At 44.9% G+C, this 23,624-nt stretch overlaps 1 protein-coding gene across 1 annotated transcript in view; it reads left to right on the top strand.

Moving 5' to 3' along the window:
• Positions 1–5,810: 5,810 nt before the first annotated feature.
• The window catches only part of LOC144799119 (unconventional myosin-Ie-like), a 232,423-nt gene continuing 214,609 nt past the window's right edge, over positions 5,811–23,624 (top strand). The window contains exon 1 of the mRNA XM_078670315.1: positions 5,811–5,996. Coding sequence (XP_078526441.1) covers positions 5,994–5,996 — 3 coding nt within the window. The 5' untranslated portion in view covers positions 5,811–5,993. The remainder of the gene's footprint in view (positions 5,997–23,624) is intronic.

Genomic DNA, 23,624 nt, shown 5'->3' with positions numbered 1-23,624 from the left:
CCAACACACACCCTTGTCTAACCCCCTTATCGATTTTAAAGCTATCCGTAGTCTCACCGGGTGCCCCCCATCTTACTTTTGCATAGGTGTTTGAATGCAGATTGATGAGCAGGGCCACCTGCTCTTTGGGCATGCCCAAATCCACCAAGACTTCCCAGAGCTTATTCCTGGGCACTAGGTCAAACGCGGACCTAAGGTCCACAAAAGCCGCGAACAAAAGGCCACCCCCTAGGAAGACCACCTTCCAATAAATTAACATAAATCTAAATACTTGCTCAAGAGTCCCCATATGTGGCCGAAAACCTGCCTGGAGAGGACTTAAAACATCATAATCAGAGATCCAGCTCTGGATCCTACCCAGAAGAAGGCGCGCCACAATCTTTTGAACAGCATCAATGAGGCTAATAGGTCGATAATTAGCCGTTACTGAGCGATCGCCCTTCTTATGGATTGGGAGGATCTCCGCCCCCAACCACGAGTCAGGGACTTTAGCACCCCTTGCCAGAGCATTGGCTAGCAGAACGATATAGGGGACCCATAAATCCTGTTCCCGCTTAAACAGATCCGCTGGAATGCAGTCAGGACCTGGTGCTTTACCTCCCGGGACAACCCTTAACACCGCCCTCACTTCTGAGGCAGTAAAGACCAGGGCATCATCAAAAGTAATAGGCAACAGTGTGGCAGAGCTAGTAACATTCGCTTTAAATTGGTTACCATAGTACTCAACCCATTCCCTTGGCTCAACACAGTTTGAGGGGACTGTATCCTGTGGGCGATTTCCCCATTTAAGCTGCCGCCAAAATGTGATCATGTTGTTACTCTGGCAAGCCTCCAGCAGTTCCCTCCATCGAGCCTCATCCCAGTTCTTTTTGGCGATGGCCTGCGCATTTTTGTAGATAGCCCTACAACTTCGGATAGAGCTCTGTACTCTCGTCTTTAATGCTGCATGCAGCGCCTTTTGTGATTCCCTACATGTACTGTCGAACCAGGTAAGGGGTTTCGACCTAGTTCTTCTGTGGCCAGAACACTTAACAAATAGAGTTTTGAGGTTTAAAAAAAGATCCCTGTGTACTGTGGTAATATTGTCCAAAAGAGCCGACTCTAGCCCAAATCCACTAATTTGAGTCATTGTGTCCCTAAGCAAACTTCTAATCTTTGTCATAGCCTCCTCGTCTAGGGCTAGTTTAGGCCAGCTAACACTTCTTTCATTATTAGATAGGGAAACCTGGGGCAAGCAGAACTCTGCCACAGAGAGCTCAGCAAAGGTGCTATCTTTAATCGATAGAACCAGGGAATTGTGGTCGCTCTCGGGTCTACTTACTACCACCATATCCAGTAAGATGGGCCACATTTCCAGGTTCACCAGAATATAATCAATGCGGGAGCCAGATCTACCATTGTCGAAAGTCGATGCCCCCATCCTATCAGACTTCAATCTCCCATTAGCTGCACGCATTCCTAGATTCAGACAGAGTCCCTTAAGAAATAGGGCTGATTGTGACCACTTCCTAATGGGTTGCAATTCTAAACCTGGAATGCCCCATAGGCTATCCTCATCCTCAGTGATGATTCCATCATCCAGCCCCAAGGGTTCGAAACAAGTATTGAAGTCCCCCATTACCACCCTGTTAGTATTCACCGGCAGTGAATTTAAGAAGCCCTCCAACACTAGTGCAACGGGCGAACATTTTCCACCTTGAACACCCCGCATGTAAACATTAACAATCACCACATTCAGCCCCGATGACGAGGTTACTCGTATTGCCAGCAAATCAGGGTTGTCCGTCCAAAGCTCCTCCACAGAAACACCCACATGTTGACGTACCCAGATAGCCAAGCCTCCCACTGGTCTGCCCCTGGCACCTTTCACGGCTGGTCTAGAAAAGTTTACAAAGCCAGCGCGAAATAAGGGCCGAATGGCCCAGGTCTCCTGGAAGGACCAAATGTCAGAATGGTCTATAAAGCTTCCCCAGTCAGGCAAATCAAGCTTCGATTCAAGGCCAGCTATGTTCCAGGAAGACATCTTCAACATGGGTATACACCGGTCAGAGGCCACCTTCCCACCTCCAGCCGCACTAATTACGGCAGGGCTAATTGAGCAGGGTGTTTGACTATTACCAGTGGCAGATATCAAAGAGCTTACAAGAGGGACTAACAATGGTGAATCGCCTTGGTGGGCTTTGTTAAATGATGAACCAGCTGGTAAACTCTGAGCTGACCCAGCTGGCGCTGCACAACATTCATCAGAAGGGGGTTCATTATCAGACTCAGTGAGATGCACAGTTTGTAAAATGTTAAGTGCGGGATGTAATAAGGAATTTGGTGCTAAATTCTCTATACCCAATAGGCTGTCATCAAAGTACCCCAGCTGTCAATCGCAATCATCGAGACAGGAGAAAATGTTAAATCTGTTAGATATTTTCTAACGGGGTAAATGGAATCAAATGATCCATTCTCCTGTTCCCATGTAAATAATCCGAACTCCCATATATCGTGCCATAGCCTCTAGCTGGGACCGTATTCCACCCAGGATCTTTCCCATTTGGCAATGGTCTAAAGACGTGCCCATTGGTAGAAGTATTACGGGCAGCAGTACCACTACCACCAATGCTACTGCTACCAGGCAGCTATCTTGCATTCTTTTACAAGGCTCACTCACCAGCAACCGTTAGTGCAATCTTTCACCAAACACACACAACATCAGCCATGTGTGCACTGTTCTACTAAGCACACACACACCAGCCGGCAGTGCACCCTTCCACTAGGCACACACCCCTCCAGGCGATAGTGCACTCTTCCACCAAGCACACACACCACCAGCCATCAGTGCACGCATCAATTGTTAACACATCCACAATTAACTTTTGTAGCAATCGCAGTATGGTACACTTTACTTTTAAACATATTCATCTAAAGCACAGCATTACACAATACAACTCACATAATACCACTACACACCACATGCACACACTCCTTCACACATGACGAAAACACATTGCCATTTACAATGCCATTAGCTCAAAATTAAATAAATCCGAGCCACCACCACCAGTACTAACACTACCAGTACCACCACCACCACCATTACTACCAGTACTACCACCATCAGTACTACCAGTACTACCACCACCAGTACTATTACTACTACAGCCACCAGTACCACCACTACTACAGCCACCAGTACTACCACTACCACCACCAACAGTACTACCACCACCACCAGTACTACCAGTACCAGTACTACTACAACCAGTACCACTACCACCACCAGTACTACCACCACCAGTACCACCACCAGCAGTACTACCACTACCAGTATTACGGGCAGCAGTACCACCACCACCACCAATGCTACTGCTACTAGTACTACCACCTCCACCAGTACTCCCGCTACCAGTACCACCACCACCAGTACCACCACTACTACCACCAGCAGTACTACCACCAACAGTACTACCACTACCAGTACAACCACCTCCAGTACTACCACTACTACCAGTACCACCACCGTCAGTACTACCAGTACCACCACCACCAGTACTACCACTACCAGTACCACCAACACCACCAGTACAACCAGTACTACCACCATCAGTACTACCAGTACTACCACCACCAGTACTACCACTACTACAGCCACCAGTACTACCACTACTACAGCCACCAGTACTACCACTACCACCAACAACAGTACTACCACCACCACCAGTACTACCACAACCAGTACCACTACCACCACCAGTACTACCACCACCAGTACCACCACCACCAGTACTACCACTACCAGTATTACGGGCAGCAGTACCACCACCACCAATGCTACTGCAACCAGTACCACCACCACCAGTACTCCCGCTACCAGTACCACCACCACCAGTACCACCACTACCAGTACTACCACCACCAGTACTACCACCAACAGTACTACCATTACCAGTACCACCACCTCCAGTACTACCACTACTACCACTACCAGTACCACCACCAGTACTACCAGTACCACCACCACCAGTACTACCACTACCAGTACCACCACCACCAGTACTACCACTACCAGTACCACCACCATCACCAATACTACCACCATCAGTACTACCAGTACTACCACCACCAGTACTACCACTACTACAGCCACCAGTACTACCACTACTACAGCCACCAGTACTACCACTACCACCACCAACAGTACTAACACCACCGCCAGTACTACCAGTACCACTACCACCACCACCACCACATTAACACACTCCAGTATTACGGGCAGCAGTACCACCACCACCAATGCTACTGCTACCAGTACCACCACCACCAGTACTCCCGCTACCAGTACCACCACCACCAGTACCACCACTACCAGTACTACCACCACCAGTACTACCACCAACAGTACTACCACCAACAGTACTACCATTACCAGTACCACCACCTCCAGTACTACCACTACTACCACTACCAGTACCACCACCAGTACTACCAGTAGCACCACCACCAGTACTACCACTACCAGTACCACCACCACCAGTACTACCACTACCAGTACCACCACCATCACCAGTACTACCACCATCAGTACTACCAGTACTACCACCACCAGTACTACCACTACTACAGCCACCAGTACTACCACTACTACAGCCACCAGTACTACCACTACCACCACCAACAGTACTAACACCACCGCCAGTACTACCAGTACCACCACCACCACATTAACACACTCCAGTATTACGGGCAGCAGTACCACCACCACCAATGCTACTGCTACCAGTACCACCACTACCAGTGCGACCACTACCAGTACCACCACCACCAGTACCACCACTACCAGTACTACCACCACCAGTACTACCACCAACAGTACTACCATTACCAGTACCACCACCTCCAGTACTACCACTACCAGTACCACCACCAGTACTACCAGTACCACCACCACCAGTACTACCACTACCAGTACCACCACCATCACCAGTACTACCACCATCAGTACTACCAGTACTACCACCACCAGTACTACCACTACTACAGCCACCAGTACTACCACTACTACAGCCACCACTACTACCACTACCACCACCAACAGTACTAACACCACCGCCAGTACTACCAGTACCACCACCACCAGTACTACCACTACCACCACCACCACCACATTAACACACCCCATAACACTTAGCAAAAATACATTACCATTTACAATGCCATTAGCTCAAACTCAAATAAATCCGAGCCCGATTGCATTTCTAATGCTTGTTAATTTTGATTTAAAGACAGCCATCGAAGTGGTCGTGCCTAAATGTTGAGGTAAGGAATTCTAGGTATTTCTCTGTAGGTCAAAAGACAGCCTTTGCTTTTGTTGGCATTCTTTTAGAATTCAGCGGAAATGCCAATAACAATAATTTGGGGAGAGGCATATGAACGAAGCTACACGTTGATATCTGAAAAGGGTAATTTTGTGTTATAACCAAAAACATTTCCGGTGTCAAAAAATCAAATCATCTTTAAAACGTCATAAAGTCGTCGCATATAGGAGTTTTTGTAATTTAAATCATGTAATACACAGCGGGAGAGATTCTGTTGACCTTCGTGCTATTTTCGGGGTACCGCCAGGGTATTGACTGACACTTTGTAAGCAAAATAATAACTTGTTTGTCAACTAGACGAGTTGAAGCCCAGATTTCTGGGTACAGATTATTTTCCGAGATTGAGGCTGGTTTGGAAAATCCTCGGCGCGGCCTGCAGTGAGCTCCCCGGGCCCTGCCCCCGCCCCCGGCCGGCCCCACCTCACCTGCCCGTACCTGCCCGGGCCCGCCCCGGTGGGAGGGCCCCACACAGGCCGGAAGGGCTCAAACGAGTCCCGGCCGCCCCGAGCACCCGAGTACCCGCGCCCGGCTGCCTGACCGCCACACCCGGGACCCTGCGACCCCCACACCGGGCACGTGTCACCGGCGCCGCCCACCCCCGGGGAGAGGACTGACTGCCCAGCACGAGCCATGGTGAGTGTGGGGAGAGGAGGGAGGGACGGAAGTGACCTGACAGGAGTCCGACCCGCCGCCCCTCCTTTAAATCACGTTTTATTTTATTTTATTTTATGCGTGTTTATATAGCGCGGACATTACCCGAAGGCGTCAGAGCGCTTCACAATAGGAACAGTAATGATACATGAGGAGAAAATTACAAGTGAACAAATTACAAAAGCAAACGTTAATTTACATGAGGCAAAAGTGACAATTGTGAGCAAACACAAGAGGTAGCAAATGGTTTCCATAACAAAGTGCGGATTTTCTTCAGTGTCTCTCCTATTCATAGAAGCAAGTGGCCACAAGAAAGGCGAGGGGTGGCAGGGGGCGTGTGTTTTATTCTCCAGATAAATTGTGCTATATTTGGGTTTATGCTACCTGTAGAGGGGCTGCTGGTTCTTTGGCCTCAGGGTACGGTGTTTACCCTCCGTGCAGATAGAGAAATTGGCGGCCGGCTGCATGTGTGTGAGGTTTTATAGTGCACATTTAGTTACAAGCCAGCTAGCAGTTTGCCACACCTGCTTAACTTTCATCACTGTGGGGCACGTGCGGGCGGGAATGGGGACCTGGCATGTTTGACTCCCTAAAGGCTCGTGTGATGCTTGGACGCAGGCCTTGCTTTTATACTCGAGAGGAAAGGGGCACACACGAAAGGACATGTTGAGTGGGTGATGAATGGTCAGTCTTTATCTTCCAGACGGATATGGCAACTTGGGCACAGAGAATTGGCATTCTTTACCTTCCTGTGGAAGGGGCACACCTTTAGTCTATAGTGGAAAGTGGTAGAGTGATGGGGGGGGTACTGTACCCTCCCGAACAAAGTGGTGCATGAATGGGGCATGCTGTACCTTCTGAAGATGCTGTCCTTTCCCTGTGACACATTGTGCAGTAAATTGAGGGCTATCCCCCATTCCCTTCAGGAAGACATGACATAATGTAAAGTTTTTCTACAGAGTCTCTTGGGGATGCCTGGCAAGTGAGATTTGGTGTTCTCCGCCGCGTGCCTGGGATGCTTGCAAATGTGAAAAAGACTTCCTTAGCTTCCTTGACTCCCTGGTGGTAGCAGGGTACAGCATTAAAGGCTTACTCATCATCATCATCATCATAAAATCTTCATTTGGTTGACAAAGCAACCATAAAAGGTTACAAACAGCTGATTAAAACACACATATGCGATTCAGATAAAAGATCCAACGAATCAGATTAAGTACACCATATGCAGCAAATGAGTATGATCAAAGGCTTACTCTTAGGAGCTGGGATGGAAGTTTTATCTATCGATAGGCTTCATGTAGAACAGCAACCTAGTAGTAAAACACCAGAGAGCAGTGCAAGAGACCGGGGAGGGTACAGTGCGGATGGGGTATACTAGTACCATTGGTTTACAGTTAATGGGGCTCTTTGTGGCATCTCTGCACTGCAGGCAGAATACAGTGTTTAGTACAGATGTGATCTTCCTTGAAAAGATGAGTTTTCAGCTCATTCCTGAAGCTGGGGAGTGAAGTTGCTTGTAGGAGCTGCCAGAATAGAGTCCCAGATTTTTGGCGCCAAGCTGGAGAAGGTTCGTCTTCTCATCTCTTCCCTGCTGCGTTCTTGGCTTGGAGGACGCTGGTGGTATCAAGGCTGCACGAGTTATCACATTCGAGAGCGTCAAATGGCCAATCGCATGTATTTCTTTTAAAATAGCTTCATCTGTAATATATAGTCAGAAAAATAGAATAGTTGAAATTAGGAACAAGGTTGAAAACCTGAAGTGACAAGCACCTATGATATGACCCTTCGTAGATTTCCAGGGTAAAGTAAGATACAAAACATGCTGATGGCTACGGTCTATGTTGAAGGGGGCTATCTAAATATCTACGCAGACTTTGCAATCGCACTGACGTTCTATGGCGACAATCTTCAGGAATCTGTTTGGTTCGATAAATCACTCTCTTTGTTGATGGATGTTAGGAGTCAGTGGGACAACCACAGTATGAAGTGATACAAAGTAAGAGCTTGCACCAGGCAGTCTGTAACTATAGTCACATTGATGTCTAACATTTGTTTTGGCTGAATTTTGAGGTTTGCTATGGCGAGTTGGGTGTCTAACGCAATTAAAAAAAATTAAAATTAAATTGTATTAAATGAAAAGGCTGGACCTCTCTGTCAAAGTTGTTAAGGTCCACCTGAAACGTCGTCTGATCACTGCTTTTTAGAGCAACCTTCCAGGTAAATCGAGCCGGCCTATGTCCACAAGTCAGCCAGTTGGGTTAAAGTTTGTTTCATTGGCCTCTGGGATCTAGTGATGAAGATACCTACTAGTTAATAGGCGGAGCAGTGGGTGACCTTAACAATAGAGTTAATTTTTGGTGCTTTCAGAGAAATGAGGCTTTATGAACTTCAAAGTTGGTTCGAGCGGATAACTTAAAAAGGTCTTTATCTCAGATTGTATCAGAATGCATTGTTTGCGGTGGAAATATTGTCTCTAAAGGCCTCATGCTTCCTGCACAGTGGTAAGGCTCTTGCAGGGGCTAGAGAGATATCAGTTCATAACAAAATCTGTATTGCAGGATCTGATAGGCTGCTGCTTGTTGGATGCCATGCTCAATGCCTAAGCGGGTGGAGTTGGAAAGGAACCCTCAGGAGTCTCCTGGCACTCTTGGAGAACACCAGAGGGGCTAACTGTTCCTGGATTATACTACCAAGGGGAGGGAGGATAAACAGTGACATGAAAAACATAAAGACCTGATGCATGCAATGAGTATGGCTAAATAGTGTCAAGACGGCTCTTCATCTTGCGGATTGAACTCCGCTATAGGGGAAAGGGTAGCTCACCGCACCATGTTCCAGCAAGTACTCTTCTCTTCCACATATTATTCACAATATTGCTCCTACATTTGTGCTGCATAATGTGTATGGGAGCTGGACGGGGATCCAGATTTATTAAGTGAGACAGTTTAGGCTAAATTCATCCATTAAAGACTCAAGAATGGGGACATTTCACAGGCTGTCTTTCCAATCAAACTGGGGAAAAACACTCTTGAAATGGCAGTGTGTGTATTACAATCCCTAGCCACAGGGCTTAAAATCAGTTGAAAATCACAACACAGCGCTACGACATATGTCAACAATTTTAACCATTCAATAGCTTGTTCCTCCAAATCACTGGTGAAGGAAAGTGGCCTGTTTCAGGAGACTACACAGATTTTAGACAGGAGCTACCAAAAAGGAATAACTGTAAATGGGATGGAGTGCCAACATCTATTGCAGCCTCCCCGTTGCTGACTCAAGACCAGTGTGGGTATCTCTAGGGCGGTCCCCAGCTGCCTCCACCCAGAGCTAAGATCTTGGCTGAGAAGCTTCTAAAGAATTACACACAGCTTGGATTTTCAGGGAAAAATGAAAGACCAATTTTATCTCTTGACTACATTGAGCAGTCTCTCTGCAGCTATTGTCCACCCTCTTAGGTGGATCTACTTAAATTGTATGTCAAGACTACAGTGGGGCCAATAAAAAATTAAAAGTGAGCATGAGAAATTTATCAAAAAGAGTGGTTAACAATCTCATTTTTTTTCTAGGCATATTTTATCATATTATTCCACTTGATTGTAACTACCTGCAGAAGAGTTATTTAAGAAACTTAAAGGCATCAGGGATAATATACCTAGAGTAGCACGGAGACAAATGCTGTCAGTCACTGGAGTTCAGAGCGCACTCATACGGCTGTCTGGTTCATTGCTGTCCGGCAGGAAGCTTTGATACCCAACCGCGCATCTCATTTCGACCATATTTGTCATGTTTGGGCATTTTGTTATTTTTTGTTCTACTTTTCTTTTCGTCAGCACTTAAAAGTGGTTCCAACATTGGTTGGAAAAGTATAGGGTTTAAATGAGCTTGTTTGTTGAAGGAGATTATGCAGTTAGAAGTGGCTTTCTCAAGTTCTTAACATAGTTTTCTCTGTAGAATGAAAAGAGGATGGCCGGCTATGACGTTTGCGGACTTCTTAAAATTGCATGTGCATTGGTATTGCTAAAATTCAATGGGGCTTCTTTCGTCTCATGTCTCTGTTGGTCCTCCTGAGGTTAATATCGACCTGGTCTCGCTTTCCAAGTTTTTTTTTAGGGACTACCCTCAGTGTTTGATGTCTGGCCATGCTTGGAGACAAGCGCTTACACTTTATCTTTGGGTGGGCTTTCAAGAAGCAGAAGCAAGAATTCAAAAGCTTTGATTTTTTTATATGGGTCTGATAGCACAAATGGTATAGATGTTAAAAAATAAAAATATTTCTTAGGAGATCATATTTTCTCCAGTTGCCAGCGTCTGTGTTATCCTTGGTGTGCTCCATTAGAATAAAGAACATATGATTAAAGTACAACTTCTTGGTTTTATCTCGATTCAATTTACGCCTTTTTCGTTCAATTCAATGTAAATATTTGATTCAGTTGATACCTGGTTATTATGTCCTTTGATAGAACTCTCTTGCGCTCTCTGAAAATCCACTGGCCAAAGCATATGAGTGTCTATTTTGTAAATAACTATACACTTTATGCAGATAATCGTTCTATCCAGAACTTTTAAGTTGTTGCACGTGAATCATATGCTGAATTTTCTTAAATTCTGCTACTCTCATAGCACTGTTTTATTTCTTCTTATAAAGCCCTCTATGGCCTTTCTCGACCTGGTCAACTTTCTTTAAACATGCATGAGCAAATGAAATTTTGTTGAAGTTTAAAAATATATATTTACAAAGACCCCACCATACCCCTATGTCAAAATCAAAGATATCACCCTGTGCCCTTCCTACTATTAAAAATAAAAGTTGCAACCCACGGGTGGGCTGGCTACTCACTATGAGCCCTCATCCAGTCTGGGCTGAGATATAGGCTGTAAGTCACAGTGGAAGTGTCTGTTGCAGTGTACAAGTATTTAAACTGTAAAAACCTTATCCTATGACTGATGTCTTCATTCCAGACTCACTCGGTTGGGATTTCCTTCTCTAATGTCCTCTTGATGAACAGGTTTTCTGTTGATGGTGTTTGTAGCAGGCAATGTTTTCACTGTACACAAATGAACGTGTTGTCTTGGTAGCGAACAATTTCTATTTTTTAGAGTGTTCCATAGATTTTGCCACCAGTAGTAGTAATTGGGGGGGTCTGACCTGGAGGGAAATGATTTAATGAGAGGTCAGCCTCTATTAGATTCCAGTAGGGATTAGCCACTGTGTGGCTTCAGTTCTGACTAGCTCTTCTGTCCATCTACAGCCCCTTGTGCAAGTCCCGCCTCTTAGAAAAGCTTTTCAAGTTTTTTTTTTTTAGAGCATTGTGCAATATTAGTTTTACATCATTGCATAGCTGGCTCCAAAGAGGAATAGCTTTGGAAAAGGTATTTCTATTTTATGAAGTTGCTAGCCATTGTGAAGGGCAGTGGAATGGTCCATTCATATAGATTTTTTTTTTTAATTCAAAGATGAGGATGTGGCTTTTCCTGGCACTTTTGGGACTGACTTTAAGGGTGTTCTGGAAGTGTATATAGTTGTCCCTGACTTAACCGTAAAAGGGGAGGGGACGTCGCATCCGCTGTGCGGATGATTTGAAAAGTCTTGAACTGGGGTCAAAACATAAACAATGACTACCAGTGTGATTTCCTCACTTGAAAAAGTCGGCAATCTTTGGGAAAATATTGCTGGAGAAAACATCACTTTCGCTCTACATTGGCGTTTTTATCCTCCTGTAAATATTCATTGTTTTTATTAGACGGTGGATTTAGTGAAATAAGATTTATTTTGCCTCCTCTCTTGACCCTTTAATTTCTTGCAGGCACATGCATCAAAAGAAAAACCGGTCGCAAAGGGGCAGATTCTCAGAATCTGCCCCTTTGCGACCGGTATTTTAGCATTTGGGATGCATCATCCCAAATGCAAAAATCGCAATTTAAGTAATCTCTAAATTACGATTACTTAAATTGCGTTTGCATTTAAGGAATCACAAATTGAGATTCCTTAAATGCAATCCATTAAAGTAAAAAAAATAGTTATTTCGCTAATAGGGGGAGCAAATTACCATGAAGTTGAACTTCATGGTAATTTGCAAAAACTTTGAAAAATGCACTAAAGTGCATTTTTCAAAGTTCCATTTTACACACACACATGCCCTTGGGGCATGCGTGTGTGCAAGATGTACTCGTATGCAGATTTCAGGGGTGCAACAGGGTGTCCTTATGACACCCTCGCACCTTGAAATTGCATTCTCAATTTGCGATTCTCTAATAGAGAATTGCAAATTGAGAATGTCTTCCCATTCATTCCTATGGGCCTCGAGGCCCATATGTTATGTTATGTTATGTTAAGGGGGTGCTTGTAAAGCGCACTGTCACCGTGAGTTTCATGGCGCTGGTAGGGTGCTGAAAGGAACAGAGGGACTTTTAGCTAGATTGTGGGAAAAGCCAGGTTTTTAGTGATTTACAGAATTGGATAAGAGTGCCAGAGATCCTGACTGAGAGAGGGAGGGAGTTCCAGAGTTTGGGGCCGAGGTAAGCGAATCTCCGAATATCCGGATCAGGGGCTGCAGATAAAGATTAAAAAGAATAGGGCTGATCGAGGAGCCCTGAGGTACTCCATGACTGACCAGGGACTTGGGAGATGAAAAAGGTGCTAGGGTCACCACCTGTTGTCTACCTGTCAGGTAGGATTGTATCCACCTCAGGGCCTTGCCGTTCACGCCCAGTTTTTCCAGCCTACTTAGCAGAACTTCCCATAGGAATGAATGGGGAGGTATTCCTTAATTGCGAGTCGCAATTTGCGAGTCGCAATTAAGGAATGTTTAGAAATCGCTATTTTTTTAAGCAATTTCTACATGCATAGGATTTTGAGATTCCTTAATTGCGATTCCTTAAAAATCGCAATTAAGGATTCGCAAAAGCATGGCTTGATGCATGTGCCACTAGGTCTCGGTTACAGACTGCTTTGGCAGTCTGCTCGCCAGTCCCACCTTTTCCAGTATACATAGAGCAGGCTTGTGAGAAACCTTGCAGAGTGAAGTTTGTCGGTGTCTACTATTGATTCAATGGCTCTCCTCCAAAGTCCTTGCTTTTTTATGCCTTAGAGCATTTCAATCTCTCTGTTCTTATTGGTTGAATTGTATCCTTCCAAATCTGACATTGCGGGCATTCAAGGAACAACTTTTTTCTTTTGAGTACACGTTTCCTGCTCGCTTCCCCACCCCTCTTCCACTGCGCTGTCGGAGGGCAAAGGATTTAAAATGGTTTCTTACTCCTTTCCAGACTGCATCCACAGCTATGCATGTGGCAGGTAGCAACAACTGGGTTTTAATTATTTGGTCAAACCCATTCAAAAATGGGTATTACAGATTTATGAGCATCCACCACAGCCTTTTTTCACAGTTTTCTAATAATACAAACTCATTCAAGTTGGCCGCCGTGTATGTGCGCCCATCGATTGTAGCCATATTTGAATGCGTTTGTTCAAATATTACACATGCAGTCTAATGACATAGCATCCCTTATCCTGATGATCGCCTCAGGCAGGCTAGAGGCAAATTTATTCATGGATGTTGGTGGCAGGTAAGTACCACCTGACAAGTCTAGTTGACTTATTCTGTTTGTATTGAATACAATAAATCTGTAATGTTGCAGATCGCTTCCAGGCAACGCTAGGGTGATCTGCTACTTGTGACGTCATAAATAACCACCTCGCCAGCCAGCCTGTGCCGAGCCATCACTGAGAGCAGGTAATAGATGCAAAGTCTAAGCAGTTTATAAAATGTTCTAAGTAAGTTCAAGTAGTTAACTGAAAAAACGTGTGTGTATGTATGTATGTGTGTATATATATATATATATATATATATATATATATATATATATATATATATATATATATATATATATATATTACCACACATTTGTTCGCAAGAGCCTGGACACTTCTTTGGGCGGCCAGAGCGCTGGGGGCGAACAACCTCCAATTAACATCCAAGATACCTCCTTTACAAAGAAAAGAAGTGCGCCCGACCAGACTTCAGGGTTTGACAGGTACTCTTTATTCAGAAAAACGGCAGCCTGATTAACAGTCCTTTCCTTACGCGTTTCAACTACATAAGTAGTCTTGATCACAGGTTGAGCTGCATTACGGGACTCTGCGGCGTGGTTACCTCCTTATACGCCATCACGGACCACTCCCTCTTTGTGTAGTCCTCCATTACTACAGTTCCCAGGGTGCACTTTAAATGAAAAAGTCTCGCATTTATTTCATTTCTGAAAACGGTTTCCCTTATTGATTTCAGTTCATAGTGCTAATACACTGCATGGGTTAAATAGTTCAAAATGAACGAAGGGCGGGAGCCCGAAACGCGTCGGCGTTTGACTTTTATACAAACTTTGTGCTGCTGGCGGTGCATCTTCTTCTTTGCTTCAGTCTTTAATAAATGGGCAGGAAATACTCACCCGTGTGGGCTTCATCATTGGAGGCAACTCTTTGTGTGTGTAATTTTGAGCGGCAAGCCTGGCCGCGATGAATGCCCCGCCGCTGCTGCGGACCTTGGCGATACTGACTGGGTGGTCGCCGCGTAAGGACGAGGTGCTGCTTTGAAGGCTGGTAACTACAACAAAGTTACTTTCATCGTACTACAGCCACCCACTTGGATTTTTATAAACTTTAAGCACGGCATGTATGCCTACTCACAGGAGGAATACCATTGAGCACTACGAAGACCAAGAGGCTGCTGGAGCAGCCACGCCCACTGAGGCAGGAACTTCTTTATAATGAGTGCTCACGATAGGCATTCTGCTTGGTAGTTGAAGTCAGCCCTATGACGAAGGGCGGGAGCCCGAAACGCGTCGGCGTTTGACTTTTATACAAACTCTGTGCTGCTGGCGGTGCATCTTCTTTGCTGCAGTCTTTAATAAATGGGCAGGAAATACTCACCCGTGTGGGCTTCATCATTGGAGGCAACTCTGTGTGTGTGTAAAAAAAAATAATATATATATATATATTCTCCATCAATTACAGGTGCCACTTCGAGAAAGGCCACATGAACAGAATAGCTTTAACTAATTTATTGTCAGCTTGCCAGCAGGTTCCCAATCTGGAGTGCAGATCCAAAAGTAAATTAAATCCAGACGCGTTTCGGGAGACTAGCAATCCCTTCTTAAGCGGCGTTGGTATTACAAAACAAAGAGGCGCATTGCGGTTGTACATCGTCATTAAATAGTTCCTGCCCGGATGGGCGTGGCCAACACTCTGGCCTTCTGGACTCTGTAGTACAGCGGATTTCACCCCCAGTGGGTGCGCTGTTCTTTGCTTGTTGATAACACCATGTAAGTATCCAAGTGAGTAGATGTGCAAACAAGACGGGTGCCTGTCCCGCTTTCCAGCTGGCAATGAAAGCATCACTGGTGCCCCCCTGTAGAGCGCCAGATCGTTTGTCCTGGCGCTGACACTGCCTAGTATCAACGTGGACTCGCCACAGCGGTGAGCCTCTCTCGTGACCGGGCTGGGCGTTAAAATCGATCCATCAATTACAGGTGCCACTTCGAGAAAGGCCACACAAACAGAATAGCTTTCACTAATTTATTGTCAGCTTGCCAGCAGGTTCCCAATCTGGAGTGCAGATCCAAAAGTAAATTAAACGCCACACCCGTTTCGGGAGAATAGCAATCCCTTCTTCAGAGGCGTAGGTTTTACAAAACAGAGGTGCATTGCGGTTGTACATAGTCATTAAATAGTTCTTGCCCGGATGGGCTTGGCCAACACTCTGGCCTTCTGGACCCTGTAGTACAACCAATTTCTCCCCCAGTGGGTGCGCTGTTCTTTGCTTGTCGATAACACCATGTAAGTATCCAAGTGCTCCTCAGTTCGTGTAACTACAGCAGACTTTATTTTGCTCCTACATATGCCACCAAGATGTTAACAGTGGTACTGTGGACTTTCAACTCCATTGAATGCGTTTTTAAATTGTGTTGCTAAAAAAGTTAATCCCAAGTGCCTTTCAAGTCTAGGTCCTTAGCCGAAGGACACCTCCATATTGTTAGCAGCATTGAAGTCACACAGTTGCTTTTTATATCTGTGAAGATATTGGTGCATTTCAAATACAACGGCAGTAAGTACCTTTGCTCCTTTGTATAAATCCTCTGCGAGGGCCTCTAGATGTTGATGACGGTACTGCAGGCGTACAGTTGACATGTTTCAATGAAAGCATTTTTTAGCAGCACAGCTAAACATAGCTAGGGAATTTCAAAGGGGATTTTGGATTGTAACCAGAAGGTCTTTTAGTTACCATGCTAAGATTTGCTTGCTCGACATGTCTCTTACTCGCTTTCTCTCTATATATGTATCTCTCAATATTGCCCTGTAAGTCTTCTTTGTAAACTGGGCAAAGGGCGCACTGAGCACAATCTGTACAAAGTAGCAAAACTATGTTTTTTCCACTGACATTTAACACTCCAGACGGTGTCTAACCGAGTCCTAGTTCCGCCTTCCAGAATAACCACCAACTTCTCGTATACATTTTTGACATTACTAATAATTAGAAGTTGATGGGGCAGTTTGCAGAGCCGCATTCTTGCATATTTGTGATTTTTGTTTCTCTCCTGTCAACTGATCTCTAAGCTGTTCATGAATATTGTGTTCTTAAGAAACATGAGGTGTGTTTACAAATGTTTTAAGCAGGAAGGAAGTGGAAGTGGAGGTGGCTAAACCACTCCCTGCCATCCAAAAGTAGACTTTTTTTTAGCTCCGTGTAAATATGTATGAGAGATTTGTTATATCTTTTATTGGGTTATAATTTTTTAAGCCAATTGTTTTATTCTCTATTTTGTTTTAAGACTGTGCATGCTGCTCCTAACCATGCAAATTGTTCTCCAAATAGTTTTTTAAAAAGGATCCTGTCTTTGATGCTTTTTTTATGGATATGAAAGCTCTGTGGCACATTTCATTTTGTTACAGAATTTAATAAAACGTGTCCAAAAGCACCATCAAGTAGTAAAGAAGAGGAGAAGTCCTCTTTTAAACATCCGGTTATGCTGTATGCATTCTATTTCTAGAGCCTGAATACGCCATTGGGCTTGCCTCTTCAGCCATACAGACGGCCGGGTCATTGCATAGCTGTGCGAGGGTGTAATACAACCAGGCTTCAGAATGCCAAAATAGTGATTGGTTGTACAAACGTGAAGCATGAGATCGTACCAAAGGAAGGGTGTAGAGATGGAGAAGCCTTGTGTCCTTTTCTTCATCCTAATCGGCATGCGTAAAGGAATCCTGGAAAGACTGGCCATACGGGCGAGTTGGAGTTTAAGGTTTTGCCTCATAAGCAAGGGTGTCCCAGTGAACAGAAGGTGTTTACCAAGCAGAGGGTCATGACCAGAACTTTGTTCCAAACGGACATCAAAGGAATGCCCATGCCTCTTGTATGTTGTCCATGCAGAAGATGGGCACTGCATTCTGAAACCAGGTATAAGCATTAGAAAAAGGAGGCTTGCATTCCCAGATGCACAAGTCCTTCTCTTGGTCCGGGCATGAACCAGAAGTGGATGGCAGAAGATGAAAATTGCATGGCAATTTGAGGGGGACCGACCAGGATAGACTGTGCTTTTTTACAGCATTTCAAAGCACCCTATTTTTTCTTATGGTCTGTTGTGTAATAACATGAGCATTGTCAACTAAAAGTTAAACTGCTTCTATAATCTGCGGGCACAAAATGCACATTTTTCATTCTAGAGTGGACGCATCCAAAGGAAATAACTCAAGTTGACCCACATAGTATCTTTCACTTGAGTCTTCCTCTAGAGCAGAGGTCTTCAATCTGTGGGGCGCGACCCCCAGGGGGGTCGTGGAGTCCAGGGAAGGGGGTCGCAGATTCTGTTGGAGCGTGCAGCAGTTCCTGGCGTCAGGCTGATTGAGGCCGGGTGATCACGGCGGAGGCCTAATTCACGCCTCATTAACAAGTAAAGGTCTTCTGAAGACCTGTGAAGTACTCGGGTGTGCCTTTCTGTGTGTCCCGAAGCTGTTTCAGCCGGGCTCACTTACACGTGCTGGGGAGTGGGGGGGGGGGTTGTCTGGGGGAGGAGGCTGTAGCCCTTTGAGTTCAATCAATGGACTTAGCTGTGGGGTTTATTTGTATTTTTAACGTTTTATATAGCGCTAGCTTAACCCGTAGGTATCAGAGCGCTTTACAAACATACATAGTAAACAGCAGAAGGACATTACAGTCATTGGTTCAAGTCCCACGAGCCCTCATACCTGGCGCCTGTGCAGGAGAAATGTGCCTGAGACTGTTCTTCACGGTGAGGTGTTTATACAGCCTGTCTGCTCCCCCCCCACCCCCAAGCAGGGAAGCACAGAGATGCCCTCCCATGAGAGAGGAAGAAGGAAGAAGACGCAGAGAGATACTGACCCCACCCCCATGAGAGAGGCACAGAAAAGGTGGGTGGATGAAGGATGAATGTGTGTGTGGATGGAAGGATGAAGGGTGGGTGGATGGATGGATGGAAGAAAGGATGAAGGATGGATGGGTGGATGTAAGGATGAATAGATGGATGTGTGAAAAGGTGGGTGGATGAATGATGAGTGGATGGATGTAAAGATGAAAGTGTGGATGGATGGATGAAGGATGAATGGATGGATGTGTGAAAAGGTGGTTGGATGAATGATGAGTGGATGGATGTAAAGATGAAAGGGTGGATGGATGGATGAAGGATGGATGGATGTGTGAAAAGGTGGGTGGATGGATGGATGAAAGGGTGGATGGATGAAGGATGTATGTATGGATGGATGGACAAATGGGTAGATGGATGAAGGATGGATGTATGGATGGATACAAGGTTGCATGGATGAATGATGGATGGATGGATGAAAGGGTGGGTGGATGGATGAAGGATGGATGGATGAAAGGGTGGATGGATGAAGGATGTATGTATGGATGGAAGGACAAAAAGGTAGATGGATGAAGGATGGATGTATGGATGGATAAAAAGGTTGTATGGATGAATGATGGATGTGTGAAAAGGTGGGTGGATGAAAGGGTGGCTGGATGAAGGATGGATGTATGGATGGATGTGTGAAAAGGTGGGGGATGAATCATGGGTGGATGGATGGATGGATGAAAGGGTAGGTGGATGGATGGATGAAGGATGGATGGATGAAAGGGTGGATGGATGAAGGATGTATGTATGGATGGAAGGACAAAAAGGTAGATGGATGAAGGATGGATGTATGGGTGGATAAAAGGTTGCATGGATGAATGATGGATGCATGGATGGATGTGTGAAAAGGTGGGGGGATGAATGATGGGTGGATGGATGGATGAAAGGGTGGGTGGATGAAGGATGGATGTATGGATGAAAGGGTGGATGGATGTATGGATGGAATAATGAAAGGGTGGATGGATGAAGGATGGATAGGTGAAATGGTGGATGGATGTATTGATGAAGGATAAAAGGGTGGATGGATGAAGGATGGATGGATGGATGGATGGGTAAAAGGTTGCATGGATGAATGATGGATGGATGTGTGAAAAGGTGGGTGGATGAATAGATGGGTGGATAGGTAAAGGATGGACGTATGGTTGGAAGGATGAAAGGGTGGATGGATGAAGGATGGATGGATGTGTGAAAGTGTGGGTGGATGAATGATGGATGGATGGATGTGATGAGGTCTAACAGGCGCATTTATGGTTGTCGATAGTTGTTGATGATGAGGAGTACCAGTTTCTAGAATCTTTTGTCGTGAGGGGGTCCTTACACCTAAAAAGGTTTTACAAGGGGGTCTCGGCATCAAAAAGTTTGAAGACCTCTGCTCTAGAGGTAGCAAGCAAAATACCGGATTCAGTTTCAATAGCAGAAAAGTGTGTCCACAAAGTCTATGCGGTTAAGTAAAATCAACTGGAATGTATTTTTCCTACGTTGAATATGCAGCGTTGTACTGAAAAACGTTGGAGCTGCAGTGGTATACAAATGTAGCTTAAATTTATTTTGAGCTGTAATAGTATGATGGGCCAGAATTTCTCTATGGATAAAACGAGAGCTCATCACATTTGGAGCAACATTCTCAAACACAGGTACTAGTGAGGGATGGGCATTCATTATATGGCAAAACCATGGAATTTTTCTTTCTTGTATAGAAGACCAGGGAGGTTCAGGGCTAGGTCTGTCTTGTATACACCACTTTGTACGTTATGGAAGCAGACCAGAGCAAGCATCCATATATTACAATTTTGTGTGAGGACAGGACCCTTCGCAGTCTATTAAACACGTATTTGGGCCAAATACAGTAGACTTGAAATTATGGCTATCTTCTGAGCTGTGGATTTAGTCTAATTCACTAGAATTAGAGCAGTCGTAATTGCCTAATCAGCTGCTTTTTAGGACGTAGTAGGGTTGAAGGTACGAGCAATGACCATATTTTAAACACTGTTGGTGCCTCATAGCGCAGACTCCACGCAGAGACCCTCTTGTAAAACTGGTTATGTCTCGTACAACAGGCGCAGAGTAGTGGGCATTTTATAAATAAACTACTTTGACCAGGTACGCTGTAAGCTTGGGCTTTCTAATGTTAGCCTTCTTCTAAAGTACACTTTGTGCCCAATAAAAAGTGAGCAGCTGATTCCTTAAATGCCCCCTTCAATAATTTGGGAGACACCACCCATATTGTGAGCAGCACTATGTACACAATGTAGTAGTCTCAGAGCAGCAGCCGTCTTGTCGGCATCCATGTGTTCATCATACAATTGGCCACTTGCGACCCTGATCTCATGAGCTTCACTTTGGGCCATGTTCAGTACCATCTTGTGAGATGCAGTTTGAGCTTCCTACTGAAACCAAGAGGATCTGTCCACCTTGTAAACTACTGGCTGTGCTTAGTGCAGTAAGATGGGCCTCCAATGTTTGAACCACAGGTTTTGCTGAATTCAGTCGTGCAGACTGTGGCCGTTTTGTGAACCGTGGTTTGCACTGAATAAAGTAGTCCCGACAAAAGGGCCAGAATCATCTTTAAATCGCTGTGCATAGTCTATATAGCCTTCATGGTCAGGGTCCTGCCTTCTGAGATCGGCTTTCTCCATCTACCTTCCATCAAGATCTCGACGATCAGCTTCATCCATACTCGTCAGTTCCTCGCTTCAGGCGAGTTAAATGGGTCGGCCGTGGATTTGTACTGAACGCTTCCAAGGCCTGGAACTCTCTTCCTCTTTTTATTAAATCTCAACCTAATTTGTTAGCCTTCAGGATGGCTCTCAAAACATGGCTTTTTACTTTAAACTAATCCCCAGCCACTACAGGTTTGCTCAGGTTGTTCACGCAGTTGGCGATAAGACACCTTATTGGTATTTGAGCGCTTTATGAAATTATATAACATAACATATAACAAAACCAGTCTTGCGAACAGCGGCTTGTGCTGTATACAGAAATCCAGGCGCAATGGCCATCTTGTGACAATTAACTTTACTTTTAAAGGTAAAGCGCGACTTCTGGTTTTGTGTAAAGTCCTTCCTTCTGCGTGCTCCAGAACCGTCAGATAATAGGCTTGTGACACTGGTGTGAAGTTAAGCTGAAGTTAAGAAACCGGTTAAAATAGACAAGTGATACATTTTAAAGAAAGCTGGATTTCTTAGAAACCACTAAACCTCATCATTCTACAAGCAACAACGACTTGCAAGCCCATCTAGTAGGCTACCACCCTTCTTGCTGCTTGCTCAGAAGCCCTATAGGTGAATGACCGCTCACTTTACAGGTGAATGACCGCTCACTTTACAGGTGAATGGCCGCTCACTTTACAGGTGAATGGCCGCTCACTTTACAGGTGAATGGCCGCTCACTTTACAGGTGAATGGCCGCTCACTTTACAGGTGAATGGCCGCTCACTTTACGGGTGAATGACACCTAACTTTACGGGTGAATGACACCTAACTTTACGGGTGTATGACACCTAACTTTACGGGTGTATGACACCTAACTTTACGGGTGTATGACCCCTAACTTTACAGGTACTTTACGGGTGTATGACCTCTACACATTCATATTTTGTTTATCTGTCTGCACTATATCTATTTCTTTTTGTCTGGCATTAGCGAAGACCATTTGATTTTGCTAAAATCATACATATAATATGCCATTATTATAGAGGCATTCAGTCATCCATCTTCTTCTATTGGTCTGTTGTCCTTCACATTTTGTTCTGCCCCCTATAGCATGCGGCATCGGACACTGGGATCAGCCCAGTTCAACCATTGGATAACTTCACTGTGAGTGATGGCATTTGGCTCTTTTAACAAGGTGCACACCGCACACTAAGTAGTTCCAGGGACTACTATGTCAATTTGTGCTTTTTGAGTCTAAACATAATTTTAGCAAATATATATCTTTATTTTATTATTTTTTCATATTGTCCCCTCCGCTCCCCAATAATAAAGTAAAAACATAAATAACATTCATTGACAAAGCCTAAAGGCTGGCAGCCAATGACTATCCTACTGACTTTGCTAGAGCTTGTTAAATTCTCTATATTTGCTTCCCCCACGCGGCTGATTCGTTCACTCTGCCAAGACTCAGTTGTGAGTGACGGGCTCGGTAGACTGGAAGAATTGATCTGACATACTCTGGCAGGTTCTTTAGCTGGAATGCCACAGCCCACAGGGTTAATGTTTAACATATTAGTGTAATGCAAGGGTTTGGTCTGAGGTGTGCCTGCTTACTCATCAGGCCAGGCATGCGTCTGCTGCACCATGGGTGTTTCTCAAGCATGCTGAAATCACTCGCTGCAGGCCATGGGTATTGGAGGAGCACTTGTGGTGTTCTTTAATCCTGGAGCCCTAGCGCTTTAAAGCCACCGTGACGCGCTGGCAGTCTCAATACACCCTAGCTACTAGGCGTCTCTTGAGTTTAACCACTTGCATGATATCAAGAATGCACTTTGTGTTCACACTCTGCTCTTCCAGGAATCTGGTTGCAAGTAAGTAACAGTTACAGGTTGTCTTTAACACAACTTGCGTGGGTGTGAACTGTTACCACCCCTTCCAAGCATCAGCTGGAAAGCTACAGTAGCTCACGAACTACTGGTTGTAGACCCCTCCTGTACCTCGCCCAACTTTAAAGAGCAAGCATCTGAAGCTAGAGAGTGGAAAATGCACCTTTTCATCCAAAAGTGTATGAAAATGTACTCGGATTTAAACATTGGCAATGGCAAAGCATGTTCTTCCTAGTCTAGGAGATTTCCATTTGGCACATGCGCCTGTCTCGTCTGCTCTTTAAAAATTGCTGCCTTCGCAAGATAAGAGTCGGGTTTTTTTCTCAGGGACTTTGATGCAAGTTGTGATCTCCGTGAACAAGAGAATAGTTGGTGCACGTCTTTGCCGCCATTGGCTAATTCAGACATTTCCCTCCCTTCTTTCTTCTTCAAAACGGGGCCATCTTTGCTCCTTGTAGTTGCTTGTGTATCAGGCTTTACACAGACACGCAACCCACTATATGTAATGGAGAATTGCTTCATTGAAAGGCGGTTGAATTTAAACGTTTTCTTTGTGGGAAGTGTTTTGTGTAGTGTGAGAAAGTTCAGAGTAGTGTTCATGGAAGGAGAACCTGCCACAGTGGTGTCCCATGGTGGAGGAGCCTCCTGCCCCT

This window comes from Lissotriton helveticus, chromosome 12, assembly GCF_964261635.1.
Source record: "Lissotriton helveticus chromosome 12, aLisHel1.1, whole genome shotgun sequence".
Lineage (NCBI taxonomy): Eukaryota > Metazoa > Chordata > Amphibia > Caudata > Salamandridae > Lissotriton > Lissotriton helveticus.
Note: the sequence above shows the minus strand (reverse complement) of the source record. Positions and strands in the feature narration are given on the sequence as shown.